This window comes from Hemiscyllium ocellatum, chromosome 13 (assembly GCF_020745735.1).
Source record: "Hemiscyllium ocellatum isolate sHemOce1 chromosome 13, sHemOce1.pat.X.cur, whole genome shotgun sequence".
In the NCBI taxonomy this organism is placed as follows: Eukaryota; Metazoa; Chordata; class Chondrichthyes; order Orectolobiformes; family Hemiscylliidae; genus Hemiscyllium; species Hemiscyllium ocellatum.
In genome coordinates, this window is record NC_083413.1 from 35,899,472 (window position 1) to 35,919,818 (window position 20,347).

Below are 20,347 nucleotides of genomic sequence, written 5' to 3' on the forward strand. Positions count from 1 at the left end.
ACTGTTTTTCTCTCTCTTTGGGCTCTATTTCCATCTAAAGTTTACTCCGACCCCTTCCCATCTTCAGTTTAAAAAAACATCAGTTTCCTAGCTACCATCAGTTCTGAAGAAGGTTCATTGGACCTGAAATGTCAACTCTGATTTCTCTCCACAGATACTGCCAGATCTTTTGAGATTTTCCAGAAAGTTTTGTTTTTCTTTCACATTTCCAGCATCTGCAGTTTTTTTTGTTGTAAATTTGATGTCTGATGTAAAAACTTTCACCAGATGCACCCATGAGCCACTGGATTATTAATCCTACGTGTGCATGGAATAGGCAACATTCAAAGCATAGAAAAAAAGCTAAAAATACTTGAATTATTCTTCCCAAATCAATATTTTCAGTTTTGAAAATATTAAATGACTAATCAAAAATAAAACCCATTGATCTGCCATACCTGTCTGTGAAATTGACCTTTTTACGTAACTGGTGGTACTGTGGCGCTTGCTTGCAATCATGAAAGTATCTGGCAATGACTCTGTAAAAGGAAGTTGTTTTTATTAGTGTAAAGTTTATCATGAATTAATGTAGGAAAAGTAAGAACAATGAGTAAACTCTAACCTTACCACAAAAAAGCACATCATTTATATAATTTTGCTGTGTGGTACAAATCTCTCATGTTGTACATACTAATTTTTATCAACTTTGTGCTCATAAATAAAACATTTAGAACAAAATGCATATATACATATGTGTGTGTGTGTGTGTGTGTGTGTGTGAATTTAATTTGTTTTATGACAAACAACTTATTTGTATTTCTAATCATTCAACCAGTACACATGATCATAAGAAGTACAGTTTATAATTGGTTCTAGATGTTATAAGATAATTAGCTCAAAGAAGATCATGAAATCACATTCATTGGCACAGGAAAGCTGCTATAATATATCACTTATGGAGAGAGATATTGAAAGGGTTCTTGCACACATTAGCAAAATAATAGTACATTTAAAGCATTAAAACGTTAGAGGAAAGAATGTGATTATTTCTTGAGGCTGTGAATAGGTTCTATCCTGGTCTTGACAGAAAATATATGTTGCATAGTAACATTGACATTAAGACTAAATTAATTTTAAAAATTTGTATGCTGTACAAGAAGACAAAACAAAAAATTACATTCTGTTCTGCAAACATTATGTATTAAAGTAAACAGTAAAACCACATGTGAAGTTTGCACCTTCAATAACATGACCTTGACTCCATTGTGCTTCACTTATAGGCTATTACTTAAGGAAGTAGATAATCTGAAATAATATCAGTCATTATACTAAATGCAAATCTCTTATTGGATTACTGAGGTCATTTTCCTCTCATTAGTTCTGTACATATATTGATAAATATTTCTGGCTTTACCTCCTATTTGATTTCTAACTTATTCTTTTCCCTTCCTCAGCCTCAGTTTGGTCATGAGTTCCCAAACAAAAAAGAAGCATGTTCCTGAATTTTTGGTGATACAACTATGAAGTAACCATTTAGGAGCTGAACAAGAGTCCCGATAGATTTGACCCACCAAACATTTCTGTTGCTGGAATGCAGTTGAAAAGATTCAGGAATTATCAAGGGACTAAAAATGAATGCAAAGCATTTAACTTTTACATGTAAGAGTTTGTGATGTGTTGTGATTGCTGTGAGGTCAGCCAGGTTGACTTCATAAAATATGAGTTCCCTGATTGGGACTGTTAACCTGGTCCAATCAGGGAGCCCTCACTCACAGATATAAACAGGAGCATCAGAGATTCTGTTCACTCTGAGAGCTGGCTCTGAAGAAGCCAGACCAGTGTCAAATACAATGCACATGTAAATAACGGGTGAGTCGGTGATGGGATACTGGCCTCTGTGGACTTATTTCAGGGTGCAGTACATTTAGAACACAAATGGCAATATAAAAGAAAATTAATCTTCCTTCACATACCAGACCATGTATCACTTTCCTCTGATATTTGGGCTTGATGTGAATGCCTAGTCTACAAAAAGGACATCATGCCTACTAAGACCAGAATACCCATTTAAACTGGGAGTCAAAAAGTGGACTTAATTGTGCAGACCATTTGATGCAGCATTTGAAAACCCATTAAAAACAAGAGTTTGTAAAGAAAATGGAAAGGCCACTGAGAAACCCAGATATTCTAAAAGGTAGGTGTAAAGTTATTCCTCAAATTGATATGGCAGCATTACTTGGTTAATTGTAATGTATATGTGATTTGAATATCATACTTCATCATTAATATACGTCCCTTACATTGACTCTTTTTTGTAATGTTTTACATTGCTTTTCCAATTGAGAAAACAGTTTACAAAATGTCTTGTAATCCTACACTGACAATGCAGCTCCAAGGTTACTCAAAAAAAATGCACAAAGATTTACATGAGATTTGGCTGAAAACAGATAAATATGGAATATGTTGGGAGTAGAGTTGTGAGTTGTGGATTGGGCTCCAACATTTTATTGCGAACAGTTATGAATTTGCTTTATCTATCTGACTGCATGAAGCATCATACATCAAATCTATGAATTATAGACTATACATTTTCTATTTTAAAAACGTAGTTTGAAACACTACTATGAACACTTAATGAACATAGTCACAAATCTTGGCACACAATCACAAACACTGAAGCATAATCGCAAACATGCTATGGTCAAGTCATACATAGTTACAATGCAAAATGAAATCAAGAACTTCCCCTGAAATATGAGCATACAAACTCTTCTGTTTAAAAAAAACTACATTGCAGCATGCACTTCCCCACATCAAATGCAGCTGTACCTTCAAAACCCAATGGAGTTGGGTCACTCTTTATTTCATATCGCTTAGCTTTAACATCTGGCCCAGATAGTGATCCTGTTGCAGAGGTATGAAAATATATTAAAAACAGCCCAGGATAATACCTACATAACTCATCAATTTATTCTTTATTTCCTAAAATAAATGAGCCAACACTGATTCAATTAATGTAATTAGGGATGTCGTCTGACATGTGACCTGGATCTAAGAAAGATAATTGAACAAAATTCAATGCATTGTGCTTGATCATTATTCCTTAGAAAAGTTTTAGCTAAGACATTGATTAGTTGTAGAGGGCATCTTTTTGTAAGCAAAGAGCTGAAAAAGCAAATACTTTAAAGTTAGCCACATAATCAGAAATATATGATCTACTCTTAAGAATTCTCTTTTGAGTTCTTGCAATGACCCCTAATATTATTGAACCATTACTACTTAAAAGAAACACTTCAGTGAGGAAAAGGTCAAAGTATCATCTGGAAAATGTATTTTATCCTAGAATTGTGAAAACCTTCACCGAGGACAGACATAATTGTTCTTTATATTTACATAACAATTGTTTATGTTTATGTTTACACCTACTTTGCTGAATTGATACCTCATTCACCAATCAAATGAATTGCAACTCTGGGTCACAGTGTCTGATGCCAGATATATCAAAAAATTAATTTTGTTCAAATCTAGCACAAGGAGGACTGCGCTTGCAATGCACATCACAATAAAGAAGTTCAAAGCTTACTGGAAATGAGCCTCCAACTTCATCTACATAATATTAATGAGTTTCAGTATTAGGTCACAGGTTGTAGGTGGTTGATAGGCTTTGAGGAATCAAGAGGTGAGTTACTCGCTGCAGTATTCCTAGCCTCTGACCTGCTTTTGTAGCTGCAAGGCCATTTTAAATAAATCTTAGATCGAGCTGAGGTATATTCACCAGGGAATAAGGTTCATCAACACCAGCTAAACCTTCTTAAGGAATGATACATAACAATTTATGAATGTCATTTTTCACACTGGTCAAGGAGGATTCCTGGCAAGTTAATCCTTGGACAGTGTGCTTGGAGGTAAAGATGGAGAGCATCAATCTCATATTTAGCAGAATGAAGCAACAGTCCTGTTTATATAAAATAGGGGTAAAATACAGGATGTCAATTGATGCCATGTGAACTTGTAGATGGTAGATGTAAAGCTTTGATCCGCATGATAACTTGATTATTAACATGTTTTTGGATGAATCAGGCCAGGCTATGAATAAATGACACAGCATCTTTTATATGATTATTGCACATGAAATAGAAGCATGAACAAATGATTTTTCCTATAGAACCACCCGTATCAAACAATAAGATCACGATTAACCTGGTTGTGGTATTAACTCCATTTTTCTGTCTGTTCCCCAAAACAATTGACTTCTTGATATATCAAAAGTTTCTATAAATCAGTCTTGAATACATTCAATGACCCAACCTCCACTGATTTTTGTGGAAGTGCATTTCAAAAGCTAATGACTCTCTGAGAGAAGAAATTCTTCTTTATCTCCGTCTAAATAGAAAATCGTTTTTTTTTCGAAACTGTGCATTCCACTTCTAGATTTTCCCCTTCCCCTCAACCCCCCCCTCCACCCATGGCGGAGGGAGAATAACCTCTTAGAATATACCGTGTCAAGCACCCTCAGAATCTTGTATCTTTCAATTGAGATTATCTCTCCTCTTTGTAACTCCAAGTAACTTAGGCATGATCTGTTCTACCATAAGAAAAACCCCTTCAGCCCAAGGATCAGCCTGGTGACGCTTCTCTGAACTGCTTCCAATGCAAATGTATTCCTTCTTAAATAAAGTGACCAAGACTGCACACATTACCCCAGGAGACATTTCACCAATACCCTACATAGTTGTAGCAAGATTTTTCTACATTTATACTTGTCATAAAGGTCAACATTCCATTTGTCTTCTTAACTATTTGCTGTACTTCCATGTTAACCTCTTGTGATTTCTGTACTGACCTCTCTGTACTGTTGTATTCTGTAGTTGCTCTCAATTTAAATAATATTCTGTTTTGCTATTCTTCCTGCCTAAATGGACAATCTCACTTCTTTTCCACATTCTATTCCACATGCCAAATTTTAATACATTTGTCAAAATGTCTTTTCTTCACAAAATCACAAAACCATCTTGACTCTGCCTGATGATATTATGGTCTTCTAAATGTCCTTATACTAATTCCTAAAAATTGATTCTTGCATTTTCCCAATGACAAATACTTACCGGGCTATTGTTTCCTACTTCATGTTTTGCTTATTTCTTGAATAGTGAGCTTATGCTTGTGGTTTTGCAATCAGCTAGGACTTTTTAGAACCTATTTTCTAAATTTTGTAGGATCAGAACCAATGCATTCATTATCTCTGAACTTATTTCTTTTAAGATACCAGAATGCTGGCCATCAGCTTCAGTGGACTTGTCAGCTTTTAGTTTTCTGAATACATTTTCTTTATGATTGCGATTGTTTAAAAGTCTTCCCTCAATGGTTGCCCCTTGAATTTCTACTACTTTCAGAATATTTTTGAGTCTTGTGGGCAAGTGGAAAGTATTCAGTCACACTCCTGATTTGTGTCTTATAGATGCTGGAGAGGCTTTGGGGAGTCAGGACGTGAAATTCTCATTGCAGTGTTCCTAGCCGCTGACCTGCTCTTGTAGCCACAGTATTTGCATGGCTAGTCCATTTCAGTTTCTAGTCCATGATAATCTACAGCATGTTGGCAATGGAGGATTCAGTGGTGAAAATGCCATTGAATGTCAAGGGGTGATAGTTAGATTCCCTCTTGTTGGCAATGGTTATTGACTGGCACTTGTGTGGCATGAATAACATTTGCCACATACAAACCCTGAGTCTTTCTGCATTTAGTAGCTGAAGAGTTTATTAATCACTTCTACCTTATTTCCTGAGTAAATTCTCACTTCTTATTGCTTAGTGTTTTATCTCTGAGACATGGCTAACAATGTATGCTTTAACTGTTGCTCTGGCCTGTGTGGTATGTAGCTTATTTGGAAACTCAAACCACAATCAACAATTCACATCACATATGAGCAGATTGCATGTCAAACTTTGCATCTTTGCACCTTCTGCATGATTATAAAAGCAGTGAAGTGGAAAATGTTTATCATGCCACAAATTTCAGGTGAATATACTACTGTAATAGTAACCACTGAATTTAGTTATATTTAAATGCTACTTTGAGTACTTTTGAGTATGCAGTTCCTATGCAGGTGTGACATAAACTGATAATTGCAAAATTAGCTAGCTACAAAGAAAATCACTGATAAAACTTTGTTTAAGCACTGTTTACACCAAGCACAGTATTTGTTTTTATTCATTTGTGGGATATGGGCATCACTGGCTAGGCCAGCATCTATTGCCCATTCCTTGTTGCCTTTGAGGAGGTGATAGTGAGATGCTTCTGTTACCATTGCAGACAATAGGTTGACCCACAATGCCATTAAGGGAGTAATTTCAGGATTTTGACCAAGTGACAGTGAAGAAACAATGATATATTTCCAAGTCAGGATGGAGAGTGGCTTGGAGGGGAACTTGCAGGTGGTGGTCTTCTCAAGTATTTACTGTTCATGACCTTCGAAATAGAAGTGGTTGTGGTTTGGAAGGCATTATCTCAGGATCTTTGGGTGAATTCCTGCAGTGCATTTTGTAGATAGTACACACTTCTCAAGTTAATAGAAATTTCAAATTTGAAGCTCCATATGAAGATTTTGTTGGGTTATCTGATCTAAGCCCAAGAAAACATTGGAGTGCCACAATTTGTTTCAGAAGAAGTTGAAAAACTTGTTGCTATTCTCTGTCATTTAGACTCGTACATAAACAGGATCACTTATCTTAGATACTGCAATGCTCCTAGCACCTGTGGAACTATATCCAAGGACAGAGCAGAACTTTTGGGATAGCAGGTGAGAAAAGGGAAGCAAATAGGAAAATGAATTAAAACATACATGAATGCAGAGTGAAATTTAATGCATACAGCAACCTGAACGTTTTTGGATTAAGTAAGTGTGTTTATAAAAGTTTTCAATTATTCTTCTTTGGAAATTAGCCCAATAATGTGATATGTGAATCCCTAATTTCATTTTGTGGAAATCATATACAAAACATAATTGCATTAAAGTTTGTCCAATACTTACTTTGTTATAATTCTTTTCTAGTATTTTTAGTAACTATTTTTAATTTTATCTCCACTAAATATGTGTTGTGCAACCAATCCAACTAAAGGATGGCATATTTCAAAAAATGGTTACAACACAGAAGGTGAGCATTCAGCTTGTCAAATCTGTGCTGGCAATTATTATGGGCTATGACTCAGGATAACACAGCAAACAGCACTTTTTGTCACCAACAGATGAGAGATCCAGTTTAGATTAGATTAGACTTACAGTGTGGAAACAGGCCCTTCGGCCCAACAAGTCCACACCGACCCGCCGAAGCGCAACCCACCCATACCCCTACATTTACCCCTTACCTAACACTACGGGCAATTTAGCATGGCCAATTCACCTGACCCGCACATCTTTGGACTGTGGGAGGAAACCGGAGCACCCGGAGGAAACCCACGCAGACACGGGGAGAACGTGCAAACTCCACACAGTCTGAGTCGGGAATTGAACCCAGGTCTCAGGCGCTGTGAGGCAGCAGTGCTAACCACTGTGCCACCGTGCCGCCCAGTTGGAGTGAAACACATAATGATGATGTTCCTTACAGCACAGGTATCTTATGGATAATTGCTGTTCATCCACCAACAAACAATGAGACTGCTAATTGTATCAATTGAATTGGAATGGCAGAAATTAGAGTATTATCCTTGAAATCTGCATAGCTCAATATGGATTTTGTAAGGCAGCTTTCTCCAATGTAAGTAAGGAGTTCAAGTTTTATACAGTGTTTTATACAGGACTTTAGAGGTGCAATTTCCCCTAAAGTTACAATCAAATTTAGTCAAACCTGGGAACTGAGCAGTAGGTAATGATAATTAGAATGTACCTTTACTTCGTGAAGCACTGACAGAAGAAGCTAAGGAAATGCGGCGAATTACAGTTGGCTCCTTAGACTGTGATTCTGAGAATACAGAAAATCAATGCATGCAAAGATTAGAACAGAGACTAGGAAATGAAGCAGGAAAATAGTGGTCAAAACTGGTCAGATACAGCAAATAAAACCAGAATGTTCTGCTTGTATTCCTTTGTACAGTTAATCTACGAAATAGTATCAGCAAAATATTTTTATTTCTCAAGTACATACCTTCTTTTTAAAAATAAATATTTTATGATGTTTTTCTTTCACTTGAAATCTACCTCATTTGGATCTTGTAGTCTTCTTTAGCTTGCTTTAATGGAGGTAAATACAATTGAACTGTATTTATACAGCAAAGTAATGAAAACAACTGGAAATGCTGTTTGCAAGCTTTTGACACTTCACACCAACTACACTGAATGATCAGGAATGTTTTCCAGTAAATAAAGAAAACAATAGGTGGAGTCATTAAAAATGATGACAAGCATTATGTAGAAAGTGAGAGCAATAGAACAAATTGTTTTATCCACTGTTCTCCAACGTGAATGTTGTTTATATATTATGGATGAGTATAATGAAATTATTATGACTAAGCATATATGCACATAGCTAATGCATACACTTTTATGCAATAGTCCATTTACTTTGTATTCAGTGTAAATAAAAAGAAATTTAAATTTCAGCAAGCTGTTTCTTGTTTCTTCTCAGAGGCTTATGAAATTAGTTTTTAGCTTCTTTCCTGGAGCTGCTGGCCTCTGAGATATTGGCAGCTCTAGGTAGACACGTTGTGATATTTTGGGGTCCTCAGCTGGAGAAAGGCTCACCTGATACTGATCCTTTTAAGCTCTTGGGTGGGGGTGGGGGTGGGGATGGGTGGGGGGGGGGTTGGTGGGGGGCACCTGAAGGCGTTCCTTCTAAGAAAGTTCTGGTCCAGGTAGGAGCAGATTACTGCAGATGCTGGAATCTGTACTGAACACAAAAAGTGTTGGTGATCATAGTGGATCAGGTAGAATCCATGGAGAGAAAGCAAGCTAACGTTTTGAGTGTCTGATGAAGAGTCATTAGACTCAAAACATTAAATTCTGCTCAAGTACTGGTTCATTCACAACATGGCCAAATATGGTATAATTCCTTTAAGTTGGTCATTAGGAATGTAAATCTCCTGTTCAAAGTGATCAGCCTCAACGGGGTTCATAACACATTAGTTTTAGTGCACATGTGAACGAGCAGATGCTGCAAATATCACATGATTCACTGAAAGGAGCAAGATGAATCAAATTTCTGGCTACAGTTACTACCACAGAATGGAAATGGTGTATTTGTCCTGCTGTGAGGATGCAGTTATGGTTACAGCAGGTGTAACCATAAATTTCAGTGATGACCTCTCAATGACATCTGATACCTAATTCCATTGAGGTTGAGGGAGAAGAATTTCACTTTGGACTGTCTGACAGCTATAGCTTCTTGCTTCAGCAGTTTGCCTTGTTCTGAGTCACCTTTGCTCATTCTCTCTGCCATGCTATAATCTAAGAAGATATAAATTACTACAAGGTGGAATACTGTTCAAAATGTAACACTGATTTGATGCCAACCATGCCATTTTAAACCTCAAGGCTCCAATTATTGCTGTCTCAACTTTTGCACAGCTAAACATATATTGGATGAAATGTTATGCCCCTCTGGGAGAGGTTATTGCCTACACGAACATGCTGGTATTTTCTCAGTGGCAGAAGAGGGGTTAGGGAAGTCACCCATGCTTGGGCCAACAGACACCCTTCAGTGGCCTTCTAGGTCTCCTCCCACTGCCAGATGTGACTGTGGCACAGTGAAGAATCAATCCTTGTTGTCAGCCTTAGTTAAGTTTCTCCTTTAATGTCTCTTCTCTGCTATTCAGTCCCTTGGGAGGCTCTTACATTGCTCCGTTCCCAATTGTTTGAATACACTCAATATTTTTATAGCGATAGCTTACTTTCTTTGATGCAATATCACATCTGGTACCACTACAAAGATCTATTTTGGTTTCCTAACCTTCCTTTGCACTAACATTTAGCAACATTGTCAGCAAGGAAGTATTCAACCTCCACATAGAATCATAGAATACCTATAATTAAAATGCAAGAGAACTTTTATTACTATAGACTCTTGGCAGTAACAACTCTTTCAGTCATGATGTTATAGTATGGCGGAGCAGACTTGAAGGATAAAGTGGCCTATTTCTGTTCCTAATTTATGTGACTGCATGTTGTTCTTCAGATGTTTATCCAATTCCCTTTTGAAAACCATTGCAGAACTTGTGTCCATGATGCTCAGACTAACACACTCCAGATCCTAAATGCTCAAATTCTGTTCTGCTTCATTTATGGATCACCCTTAATCTCTGTCTTCTGGTTCTCAATATTTCTGCCAAAGGGAAAAGTTTCCCTCTATCTACTCTGTGAAGAATTTTTAATGATTTGCAATCTCCTCTCAATCTTCTATTTTCCCATAAAGAGGACAACTGCATTTTCTTCAATCTATTCACACAACTGAAGTACTTCATCTCCACAATCACTCTCATATGCACCAAAATGTCATGCCCAGAGTTGGACAACATATTTGAGTTGAGGCCAAACCAAACAGTATTAAAGAGATGTCATAACTCCCTTGCTTTTGCACTCTAAGCCTCATTTTGTAAAGTCCAGAATCGTGCATGCCTTTTCTCAATCTGTCCTTTCACTTCACTGAATTGCGCACATAATCTCTCTGTTCCTGCACCCCCTCAGAATTATATCCTTCATTTCAGACTGTCTCTCCTCATTATTCCTACCAAAATATATCATGTCACACTGTCCTGCATTAAATTCCATTGACCATACTCCCATTCCACAAACCTTTCTACATCCTCTTGAAGTCTTTCATTATTCTCATAGTTTATGATACTTCTAAATTTTGCATCATGTCAAATTTTGAAATTGTGCTTTGCATACTTGAGTCTGACCTGCCTATTTGCCATGTTTGTGAGAGTGGAAGGCACTGGTAAAAAAACCTCCCAAAGAAATGGCTCAGGATGAAACATCAACAGATAATAATCCAAAAGGATGTGCCTTTGAGCACAGCCTGTATAAATGAATGAGTGGCAGCTAGGTTTGTCATTCATATATAAGATCCCAAGTAACATAATTGTGTATCTTCTTTAACTATTCACCACAATTCTGTTTCCAGACAGTCAGCTAACTTTGCATTGACGCTGCTCTCTATTCTTTATAATCCAGGTTTCAACTTTACTGCCAAAGCCTGTCATGTATGGTTTATTAAATGCTTTTGAAAACTCTTGTCTACTCTATCAACTCATTAAAATATTGCCTCATTAAAATACTCAGTTATATTAGTGAAATATGATTTGCCTTTAATCCTTGCTGATTTTTCTTGGTTAATCTACATTTGTCCAAGTATTGTTAATTCTGTCCCAAATCATCATTTTTAAAAGCATTCCCATTACTGGAGTTAAACTGACTATCTTTTGGTTGATGGTTTATCTTTATACTCTTTTTCAAACAAAGATATAACATTTACAATACCTTACTGTTCTGGATTCAGCTTAATTTCTGAGGGGGATTTGAAAAAATATGGCCAGTACCTCCACGCTTTGTATTCCTACATATACACTACTAGTAACCTGCTCAACGCTTTCTCCTCTATTCTCAAGCCCCTGATTGTGGACACGTATATTACGTCAAGCCATGGATAGTCAACTCATAAGTTCTTTCAGTTCAACACTGGAAATGTAAAACTAGAGTCTTCAAACCCAGCTAAAAATGTGACTCCCTTACCACTGACTCCATTGAATCCAGAATATTCTGGAAGTTTTAGAATAATAGGTATGGGAACTTAATTGTGGGACAGGCACAAAATCAGTTTCTGAGTTTAGGCTTTGGTACTAATTTATTAGAATCTTGAAGGTGGGTGAGCTGCTTTTCAACTCTGATGGTTAGGAACATCCTTTGCATTATAAGCATGTCATGGGTACTCATTAATAGCTTATCCTGCTGAAACTATGTTCATGCTGGGCAAAAATTGGCAACACATGATGACAAACACTGTTTTATGTATGATCATGAACTTACTGTGGTTAGAATTTCCCTCTACTCTCTGGTGATTATAAACCTCTTCAGCAACTTTGGTCATAGAGTCATAGGTCCTTCATAAGCAGGCCATTTCTTTGTGCAAATGCTGGTTGAGGCCTGATCGGGTCAACCAGCTCATGAGAAGTATCAGTCACATGCAGTTTTGTCTATGCTTTTTAAATATTTACAGTACAAAGAGTGAAGTCTCACTGGATCAACCAACTCATGAGAAATCCTATCTGGCCCTTCGTGGTTTGGCTAATTGTTCATAATGATTACAGTGTCAAGGGAAAAGCCTGATTAGGTTAACAAGCCTGCCCAAGGGAGGCTCCACTTTGACTATATTCGCAAACCTGACTGGGGCAGGCAAGTGAGGTGTAACACAAAAGGGGGCTGTACTCAAAACATCCATGAAAAGATGGGCTACGTAGAAAGCAATCATAGGGGATGCAACTTAAAGGATGAGGTTATCAGGGGCTCTGGAAGAATCTTGGGGAAAGGAGGGAGGACACTGGATGATGAGGGAATAATCACAGTAATGAGGCAAGGAGGACAAGGAAGAGTTGGAACTGCAGATTTAGGATGGGGAACAAAATGGGTTAACTGGGCTATATTAGGGAGGATGAAAGAGTAGGTGAATTGAATAAGCTGCAGTGTAAATTTAAGGCTGGGCATGAGAATCTGGATTGGAATGAATCAAAGAAAGAACAAGAATATCAAGGGAGATAATGAAAGGGCTGATATTCACAACTGGAGATTGGAAAAAAACACATCAGAGGAAAGAGAAACGCCATCTGCAGTGATGGCAGGGGGGAGGTGAAGTGCAAAGGGAGAGGGTAGAATGTGAATAAATCAAATGAAAAGATGTACAACTATCATCTCCATCTTGAATCATCTTGTAAAAGGAAGACCTGCAAGGGGTGCACATACAAATGAAAATGGCTTGAGATCTGTTTGTATATGTTCCATTACAGTGCAAACAGACCCAAGTGAAGCAACGGAAATATTAATTGAAAAATAGGTTTGCACAAGCACTGAATTATGGCCTTAGTACTGAAGGGTAGCACTCACTGCAGAATAAAGAAGAATAAGCGCAATCAATTCCTAATATCAACAATCAAACCATGTCTTATGATTTATTTAACTCTGAGAAGAAGAGGATCTAAGACTCACGAAAAGTGCTGATTGTATTAGCGGGAAGGTTATTCCGGATTAGACTCATTCACTTGAAAGTGAAAGAGATGGAAATGAAGGCTATTGTCCTGTATTGCAGAGGTAGTGAAGGTCACCGAGAATCAGACTGTTTTAATCGCTACATGGATGGAAATTAATGTAAAGAACATGGCTACAAAGATCTTGCTCATAGTAACATCAAGAAAAGGAAGTTTAATCGTGGGTCATTGAAAATGCATCTATGTAGAGGTTACTGTGGGGAAGGTTTTTACCCAACATATGAACAATCTGATAGGGGCCAAAAAGATGGCCTGACTATGGCAAGAGCTTACCATATATACTTGAGTAATAGATGAATTATTTAACTACTTTTTATGGTTAAATTTATGGGGTCGACTATTACATGGATACCACTTTTGAGGGGCTGAAACTCATGCACGTCAAAATTCACAGCATATCATTAGCAGAAACCCAACTGATCTTGAAATGAATAAAGAAAATCTGGAGCAGAACATAAAAATGAATTACAGTAATTCTGAAAACCTGGAGTGAAACACAACAGCCAGCGGACTGGAAGACCAGGAGCCAAGCAGAACACCTGGCAGACTGGAAAGCTGGAGCGGGATGTGATGGCCAGCACACTGACTCATAAACATTGATCTGTTTTCTGTAAAAACTAGGGTTGACCTTTACATGAGATATGTGGAATATTCCAGATTATTTGGCCAAAAATAGGGGCCGACTTTTACATGAGATCGACAATTGTCGAATATACTGTATATGGTAATTGGAAGGCAAGCATTTAATTCCTGATACTTTTTCCACAGATCAGTTCTTCCAAGCCAGGTAACCCCCTCCCCTCCCCCACCTGCATCCACCTATCGCCTTCCTAGCTACCTACCACCACCTCCCCAGCACTCCCCTCCATTTATCTCTTAGTCCCCTTGGGCCCCACCCCACATTCCTGATAAAAGGCTTATGCCCAAAATGTCAACCCTCCTCCTCCTTGGATGCTGTCTGAACTGCTGTGCTTTTTCAGCACCACACTTTTTGACTCCAACTTAGCCCAGTAGCTGAACATGCATTGCTGAAGTCGATGATAATGAAGAGACGAAGAAGGAGGATTGGTTATTACCAACAGACCTGAAGATGCGAGTATCAGGACTGTAGCTATGGAGTAACAGGTAGTGACTGAAGAGAGGGACCTGACTCTTTAGCCCTATCAAGCAGTGTATCAACAGAAGGTACACCAAAGGCATTGCAGCTACCTGCAGATGCTTGAAAAGCCTAATCATGTAGCTTAAGCCCCTCCCCCTCCCCCCGCCCCCTCCCCCCCCACCTAGAGGGCATGTTCATACCAAAAGGCAAGAGTGATAGCCTCAGCATTCTTTACATTGTTCCTCATTATGTGCGTGTGAGTGTATATGTTGGTCAGCATTCCTCGAGTTTGTTTACAAGGAAAGCATAATTACTCTGAAGCCTTAACAGATTGAAGGAGGCTATCATAAAAGTGCCATATTTAAGTCAAGTGTATAGTTGCACAGGAAACTAACATTTGTGCATCTAAAGATAACATGGTGCTTTAATTGTTCCCTTCCTACTACTATACTCTAACATTGTGATAGACACAATTCAATTTGAGAAAGCCTGCTAACAGCTTTTCCAGCTTGCCTCAGATGACTTTGGTGGTTCTCCTATTGTGACATGGGTCCAGGAGGGCTCTGACCAGTTGAGGGTCTTCTACCAGATTCTGTGCAAATTCCTCACCCCGACATCATGGGAATTTGCATTCCTGGCAGAAGGAAGTGGTGTTGCCCGGATACCTCTGGAATGTCTGGAGATAACAATTCATAGATGCCTGTCCATCATTCCTCCTCTCTCTCATTGCACAGTAGCACCTCCTTCACCCCTTGAGGGCATGGTGCTCTGGAAGGAGGTTTAAGTTCACTCTGCTACCTCTTGTCTAAGTAAATGAATACATCCATGGATCGAGCAGCGGAGTTAGATACTGTCTGTTCTGAGGGACTTGGCTCCATTCCATGGAAGCAGCCATGTGCTCACATGGCACAACCACCACATCAAACATTACCTAGGTGACCACCTCTGCTCCAGTCCGTATATGATGCTTCTCTGTCAGTATATGAATCCTCTCTGTCAGATCATTGATGGCTGAGTTCAGTGGTCATCATTCAGACTGGGCTCAGCAGAGACCTATTCACCAGCATTCCTTTGAGTGTCAGAAACCTTGAATATTTCTTCCTCCTGTAGCTGCTAGACTGTGCAGGGCTGCGCTAACCAGAAGAGAGGATGCGTTGGCAATACCACAGATAGCGTGCCACCACTAAAAAATGGCCTCCATGTTTTATCTGTACATGCACAGGTAGACCCACAACACAGTTGCAACAAGTGACTGAAACAGGATGATAGATTTGACAGACATTTTGTATGCAATGTTGTAGTTTTTTTATATAATGAATTCTATAACATGATGATTACGTGGCCAATCATATATTGGTTTTTATTACCAAAATTTAATGGGATTACATTTTGGATGCTGGCATCTTAATACTTGGTGAAAGCCCATGTTATTAGTAAGTAACCAGTATGGCTGATACAGAACAGTGATTTCTTTCCACTGATCTTGTTAGGAATCAATAGTTATTCCTATTGACTTAATGATAGTGGATGGTATTGTAGTTACTTGTACATCCAACCTAGAATTAGTGTTTTGTTTCAGCTCCTTGCAAGTGAATGCATGTTTAAAAAGAGCCCTCCAATTTTATGCATGAGCATACAGTGCTCCACTTAACAATCATGCATCAGTCAGGATGAACTGTTGTTGCCATCCTTGGGGGAAACAAAAAGCTCCTTACCCTTCTGCGAAACCTTTAGAAGAGCCTCTAAGAATGGATTACTAAAACCTGGTACAGATTTTTGCTTGGTCTGTGATATGTGCAAAGGTGGTGTGGGGGCATGATGAGAAGTTGATTCATGTTCTCAGGATTCAGAGAACAAAATGTTGCTGTCCAGGTGCATTTTATAAATGGCAGCTGGAAAATTGTGGAGGGTGAAAGAACTTTCTGATGCCTGCAAATAAAATTTAGTGTTTTACCCATGCATGGTTTGAGAAAGATGTAATTGCGCAAAAAAGTCTGACCTACTCTCTGAAATGGCCTAAGGAACACCATGTCTGTCACAACACTCTGCTAAGCAAGACAGACAGCTTACTTCAGGGGATGAAGTTTGATGTAGAAACCATGGGAATGGCCCTCCATGGGTAAAAGGCATAGTCGATGCAAGATCAGGTCCAGCGATGTATAAAGTTTGGGTAGGTGCAATGGCATGCAATATGTAGGTACACAATATGAAAGCTGCGTACATCTTTTGCAACACACTGACTCCTGGAAATGTTGGCCACAGATAACAAGCAGAGAATTTGAGTATTTCCTAAGTCAAATGGTATTTGTCATATAAGAACAGCTCTGTACCATCCATCATCCAATTATCTGGCAGAAAGAGTAGTTGAAACTTTGAAGACAGGCTTAAAGTAACAGCTTACAGCCTCACTAGATACCAAACTGTTCTGATTCCTATTTAATTATAGGACTACCTTCACACAACTACAGGATAACACCACCAGAGTTGCTAATGGGGAGAAGAATGGAGATAGTGAGTACTGCAGTTGCTGGAAAGTCAGAGTCGATAAAGTGTGGAGCTGGGAAAAGCACAGCAGGTCAAGCATCATCTGAGGAGCAGAGGAATTGACCTTTTAGGTCAGAACCTTTCATCAGGACTTCCCACCAAATTAAATCTGATCTTCCTGGACCTGGGTGGGGAGAGGGGTTGGTGGTGAAATAGCATCAGGAATGCCAATGCCAGATACAAGATTCTGCTAAACAAGACAGAGTTTACTTCAGGGAATCCTCATCTAACTGCAATTGCAATTATGCATGGCTAATGTCCAGTTGCATGAAGAACTGCCTCCCTGCCAACTTTGCATATAAATCCGGTATGCAAGGTATTAGGTATTTATCCAGCAGTCAAAAACAGTTTGCCATTTGATTAAAATCCCTATAAAGGCGAACCGATCCATCGGTTACAACCGGTTTGACTGATATTGCCCAGACTGCAAACTGGACTGGTTTGATGATTCCTTCGCTTCCCAGTCTTCTGATTTCTGCCTCTAATTCTGTACGTAAGGCAAATAGCACTGGGCAGGTTTTGCAGAATCATAAAATTACTTCCTGGTCAACATACAAGGTGGCCTTGGCTCCTTCGATAGTGTCTAGACCTTGCTGAAAACTTTCAGATATTTAATTAGAACTTCACTCAGGCAGCCATTTTCTAAATGAAAAAGGTTGAGCCAATCTAGGTGAATCTTTGTCAACCAATTTTGTACCATCAAGCTTGGATCCGAGCCTTTTACTGCAATCAGTGGTATCTGCACCAGAATCTGCCCGGAGCCAAATTTGTACCGTTAATTGTAAAGGCTCTCCGTTATAGGTTCTCAGTCTAGTTGAGTCTTGTGCAAACTTAAGGATTGGAGTCCAGAGTGAAATTTGTTAAAGACTGGTTCTGTGATCACTGAAGCAGCTGCACCAGTATCAACCTCCATTAGAACTGGGTAACCATTTAACTATATGTTTATTTTGATTGGTTCTGATTTGAATGTTGCTAAGCAATTGAACTGCTCCAGACCAGATATTGGTGGACCTTACATGGTGCGCACTCTCCTGGATGCAGGCCTAATAGTTCTCTTACTCAATTTAGGTCTAGTGGGAATCCTTTTCTGTTTTAAGTCCACATGGCAGCAACTACCATGGCTTGCTGGCCCAGATTATGAAGGAACTTTTAACTTTGGTGAGGCTTGGCTTCGTTCTGGAGTTTTGCTGTAGGCTGACCTACAGTCCCCCTGTGCAGGATATCTTCTGAGTGAGGCTATGCATTTATTCTCACTCAAGTGGTGCTCTTCAAGCTCAATCAGACTGGCAAGGGGGTCCACTTCCATCGGAATACCCTGGAACTCACAAGCTCCACTTGCCTCATTTTCCAATGATAAAGCTCATTGTAATGCCTGTTTGAAATCCATTTGGACTTCAGTTAGTAGACCCTGTTGCATAGTTACATCATTAATCTCACATACCAATGGTCTCTCAGCATCTCATTAAGGGTTAAACCAAAGTCACATGCCTCTGTCAGTCATCCTAACCTTGCCAAAAATCCTGATACCGATTCCCCTGGTTCTTGAATTGCTGAGTAAAATTAATAGCATCTCAGATTTTGAGGTCGCTTGAGTCATAATATTCCTGAACTAAATTCAGAAGTATTTTAGTATCTGGTGTCTCAGGGAAAGTTAGGCTCCTAATAATCATTAAAAAAACCCTGCAGATTCACAAGCTGGAGAATTACTTGTTATTTTTCATTTGCCTGGAAAAAAAACACATTCTTTCCACATACTGGACTCAGTCTTCAACAGCAGAATTGAACAAGTCACGTCTCCAATTAATGACATGATGCCAGAATTGCTTACCCAAATCAAAGACGACTGTTGCAAGCAAACTTCTTCAGGAGCTGGCTTTTCTGTCATCACCAATGAAATAACTCCATAGAGGCTGGTATCCTGCTACCGAGTCACCCTTTATTTAGATGTGGAAAGTCCTTGATACTCAGCCAGCTCCCTCAGAGCCAGCTCTCAGAGTGAGCAGAACCTCTGACACTCCTGTTGAAATCTATCAGCCAGGGCTCCCTGATTGGACCAGATTAACAACCCTAATCAGGGAACTCATATTCTATGAGGTCCATCTAGCTGACCTCATTACAAACATTTTACTCTCAAACAGAAACACCTCCAGCTTCTAAGCCCACCTTCACTCTTTGTTTCAATAAAACAAGATTCCACCCACTCAGTTGAGTCTTATCCATTACAACATTAAGAACAGTGTACACAGGTCATCACCCTGAAATATTAACTCTGTTTTTCTCTCTCTGTCTTTTTTGATTTTTGTTTGTTGTATTTCAGAGTTCCAACCTCCACAGTATTTTGCTCTTTTCAAAGAAGATGTCAGTTTTAAAGTGAATTTGCAGAGCTTTAACAGGTGCACTAACAAGGTGAATAAGATAATTGGGTTGTTAAATGGGCTGTGTAACAAGTACTTATTAGGCAGCTTCGTAAGACTATGTAACAGGCAGAAGTCATACTGGGGCCAGTGCATGAGTGTTAGGTGTCACAGATGAGTCACCAGTCTTACTCCACCACCAACCCATAGCTTTCAAAAATAAGCTTTGCGCATAGTTGGGAATAAACATTCTGTATTCACAATTGCAGAAATTATTTTATGTGAAGGAGAGTATTGATACTGATTATATACTCTCATTGTATTACACTTTCTACAATTGTACTAGAAGACATGCAAATTGCAACATGGAAAATGACTTATATCATGCCATATTTTGTTCCTGAAACACTTACTGGATGATTTGATGCACAATTTAAACAATCAATAATCATTAGAATAGAGTGGACTAGATTCAATTATGTTCTTTGAAACTATTGGTTCACAGATTTCGAATATATATGCTAATGTAAATATTTACGAACTGATTATGAAATTTATAAATAGAATGTAACGTGAAATTTTGAGGAAGGAAATGTAAATACAAAGAAATTTACATCTGTCAGTAAATGGAGATACAGATCTGGACTTTTTAATCCCACTGCTGAAGCCTACTTGTTTACTTACATAATTTCATGAATAGATCATTCAGTTTTTAACAACCTTTCCAAATTGTGCCATGCTATATGACTGGCCACTTTGCATAGTCATGCACTTCTCACATAGATTGAGGGAAAAACAAGAAATTAGATCATCTGAACATGTAATAAGAATAAGATATAGAAAAATAGGAACAGGAGTAGGCCATTTGAACCTGCTCCGTGATTCAATATGATCATGACTGATCATCCAACTCGGTAGCCTGTTCCATCATTTGCCCCATATCTTTTGATCCCTCCAGAGCTAAAGAACTCTTGAAATTATTCAATATTTTCACCTCAACTACTTTTGGTGGCAGAGAATTGCACAGGCTCACCACTCTCGGGGAGATCTTTTTTCTCATCTCAGTCAGAAATGGCCTACCCTCATATCTTTAGACTGTAAACTCTGGTTTCGGGAATCCCTAGT

At 38.7% G+C, this 20,347-nt stretch overlaps 1 protein-coding gene across 2 annotated transcripts in view; it reads right to left on the reverse strand.

Annotated features, from left to right (window-relative positions):
- Positions 1–20,347, reverse strand: part of mcf2l2 (MCF.2 cell line derived transforming sequence-like 2) — a 237,069-nt gene that overhangs the window by 30,299 nt on the left and 186,423 nt on the right. Inside the window, exons 24-25 of one of the 2 annotated variants that reach the window (XM_060834749.1) lie at positions 7,861–7,935; positions 438–518 (exon numbers count right to left, since the gene is read on the reverse strand). In XM_060834749.1, the coding sequence (XP_060690732.1) occupies positions 438–518; positions 7,861–7,935 (156 nt within the window). The remainder of the gene's footprint in view (positions 1–437; positions 519–7,860; positions 7,936–20,347) is intronic. The other variant, XM_060834750.1, reaches the window with a different exon arrangement.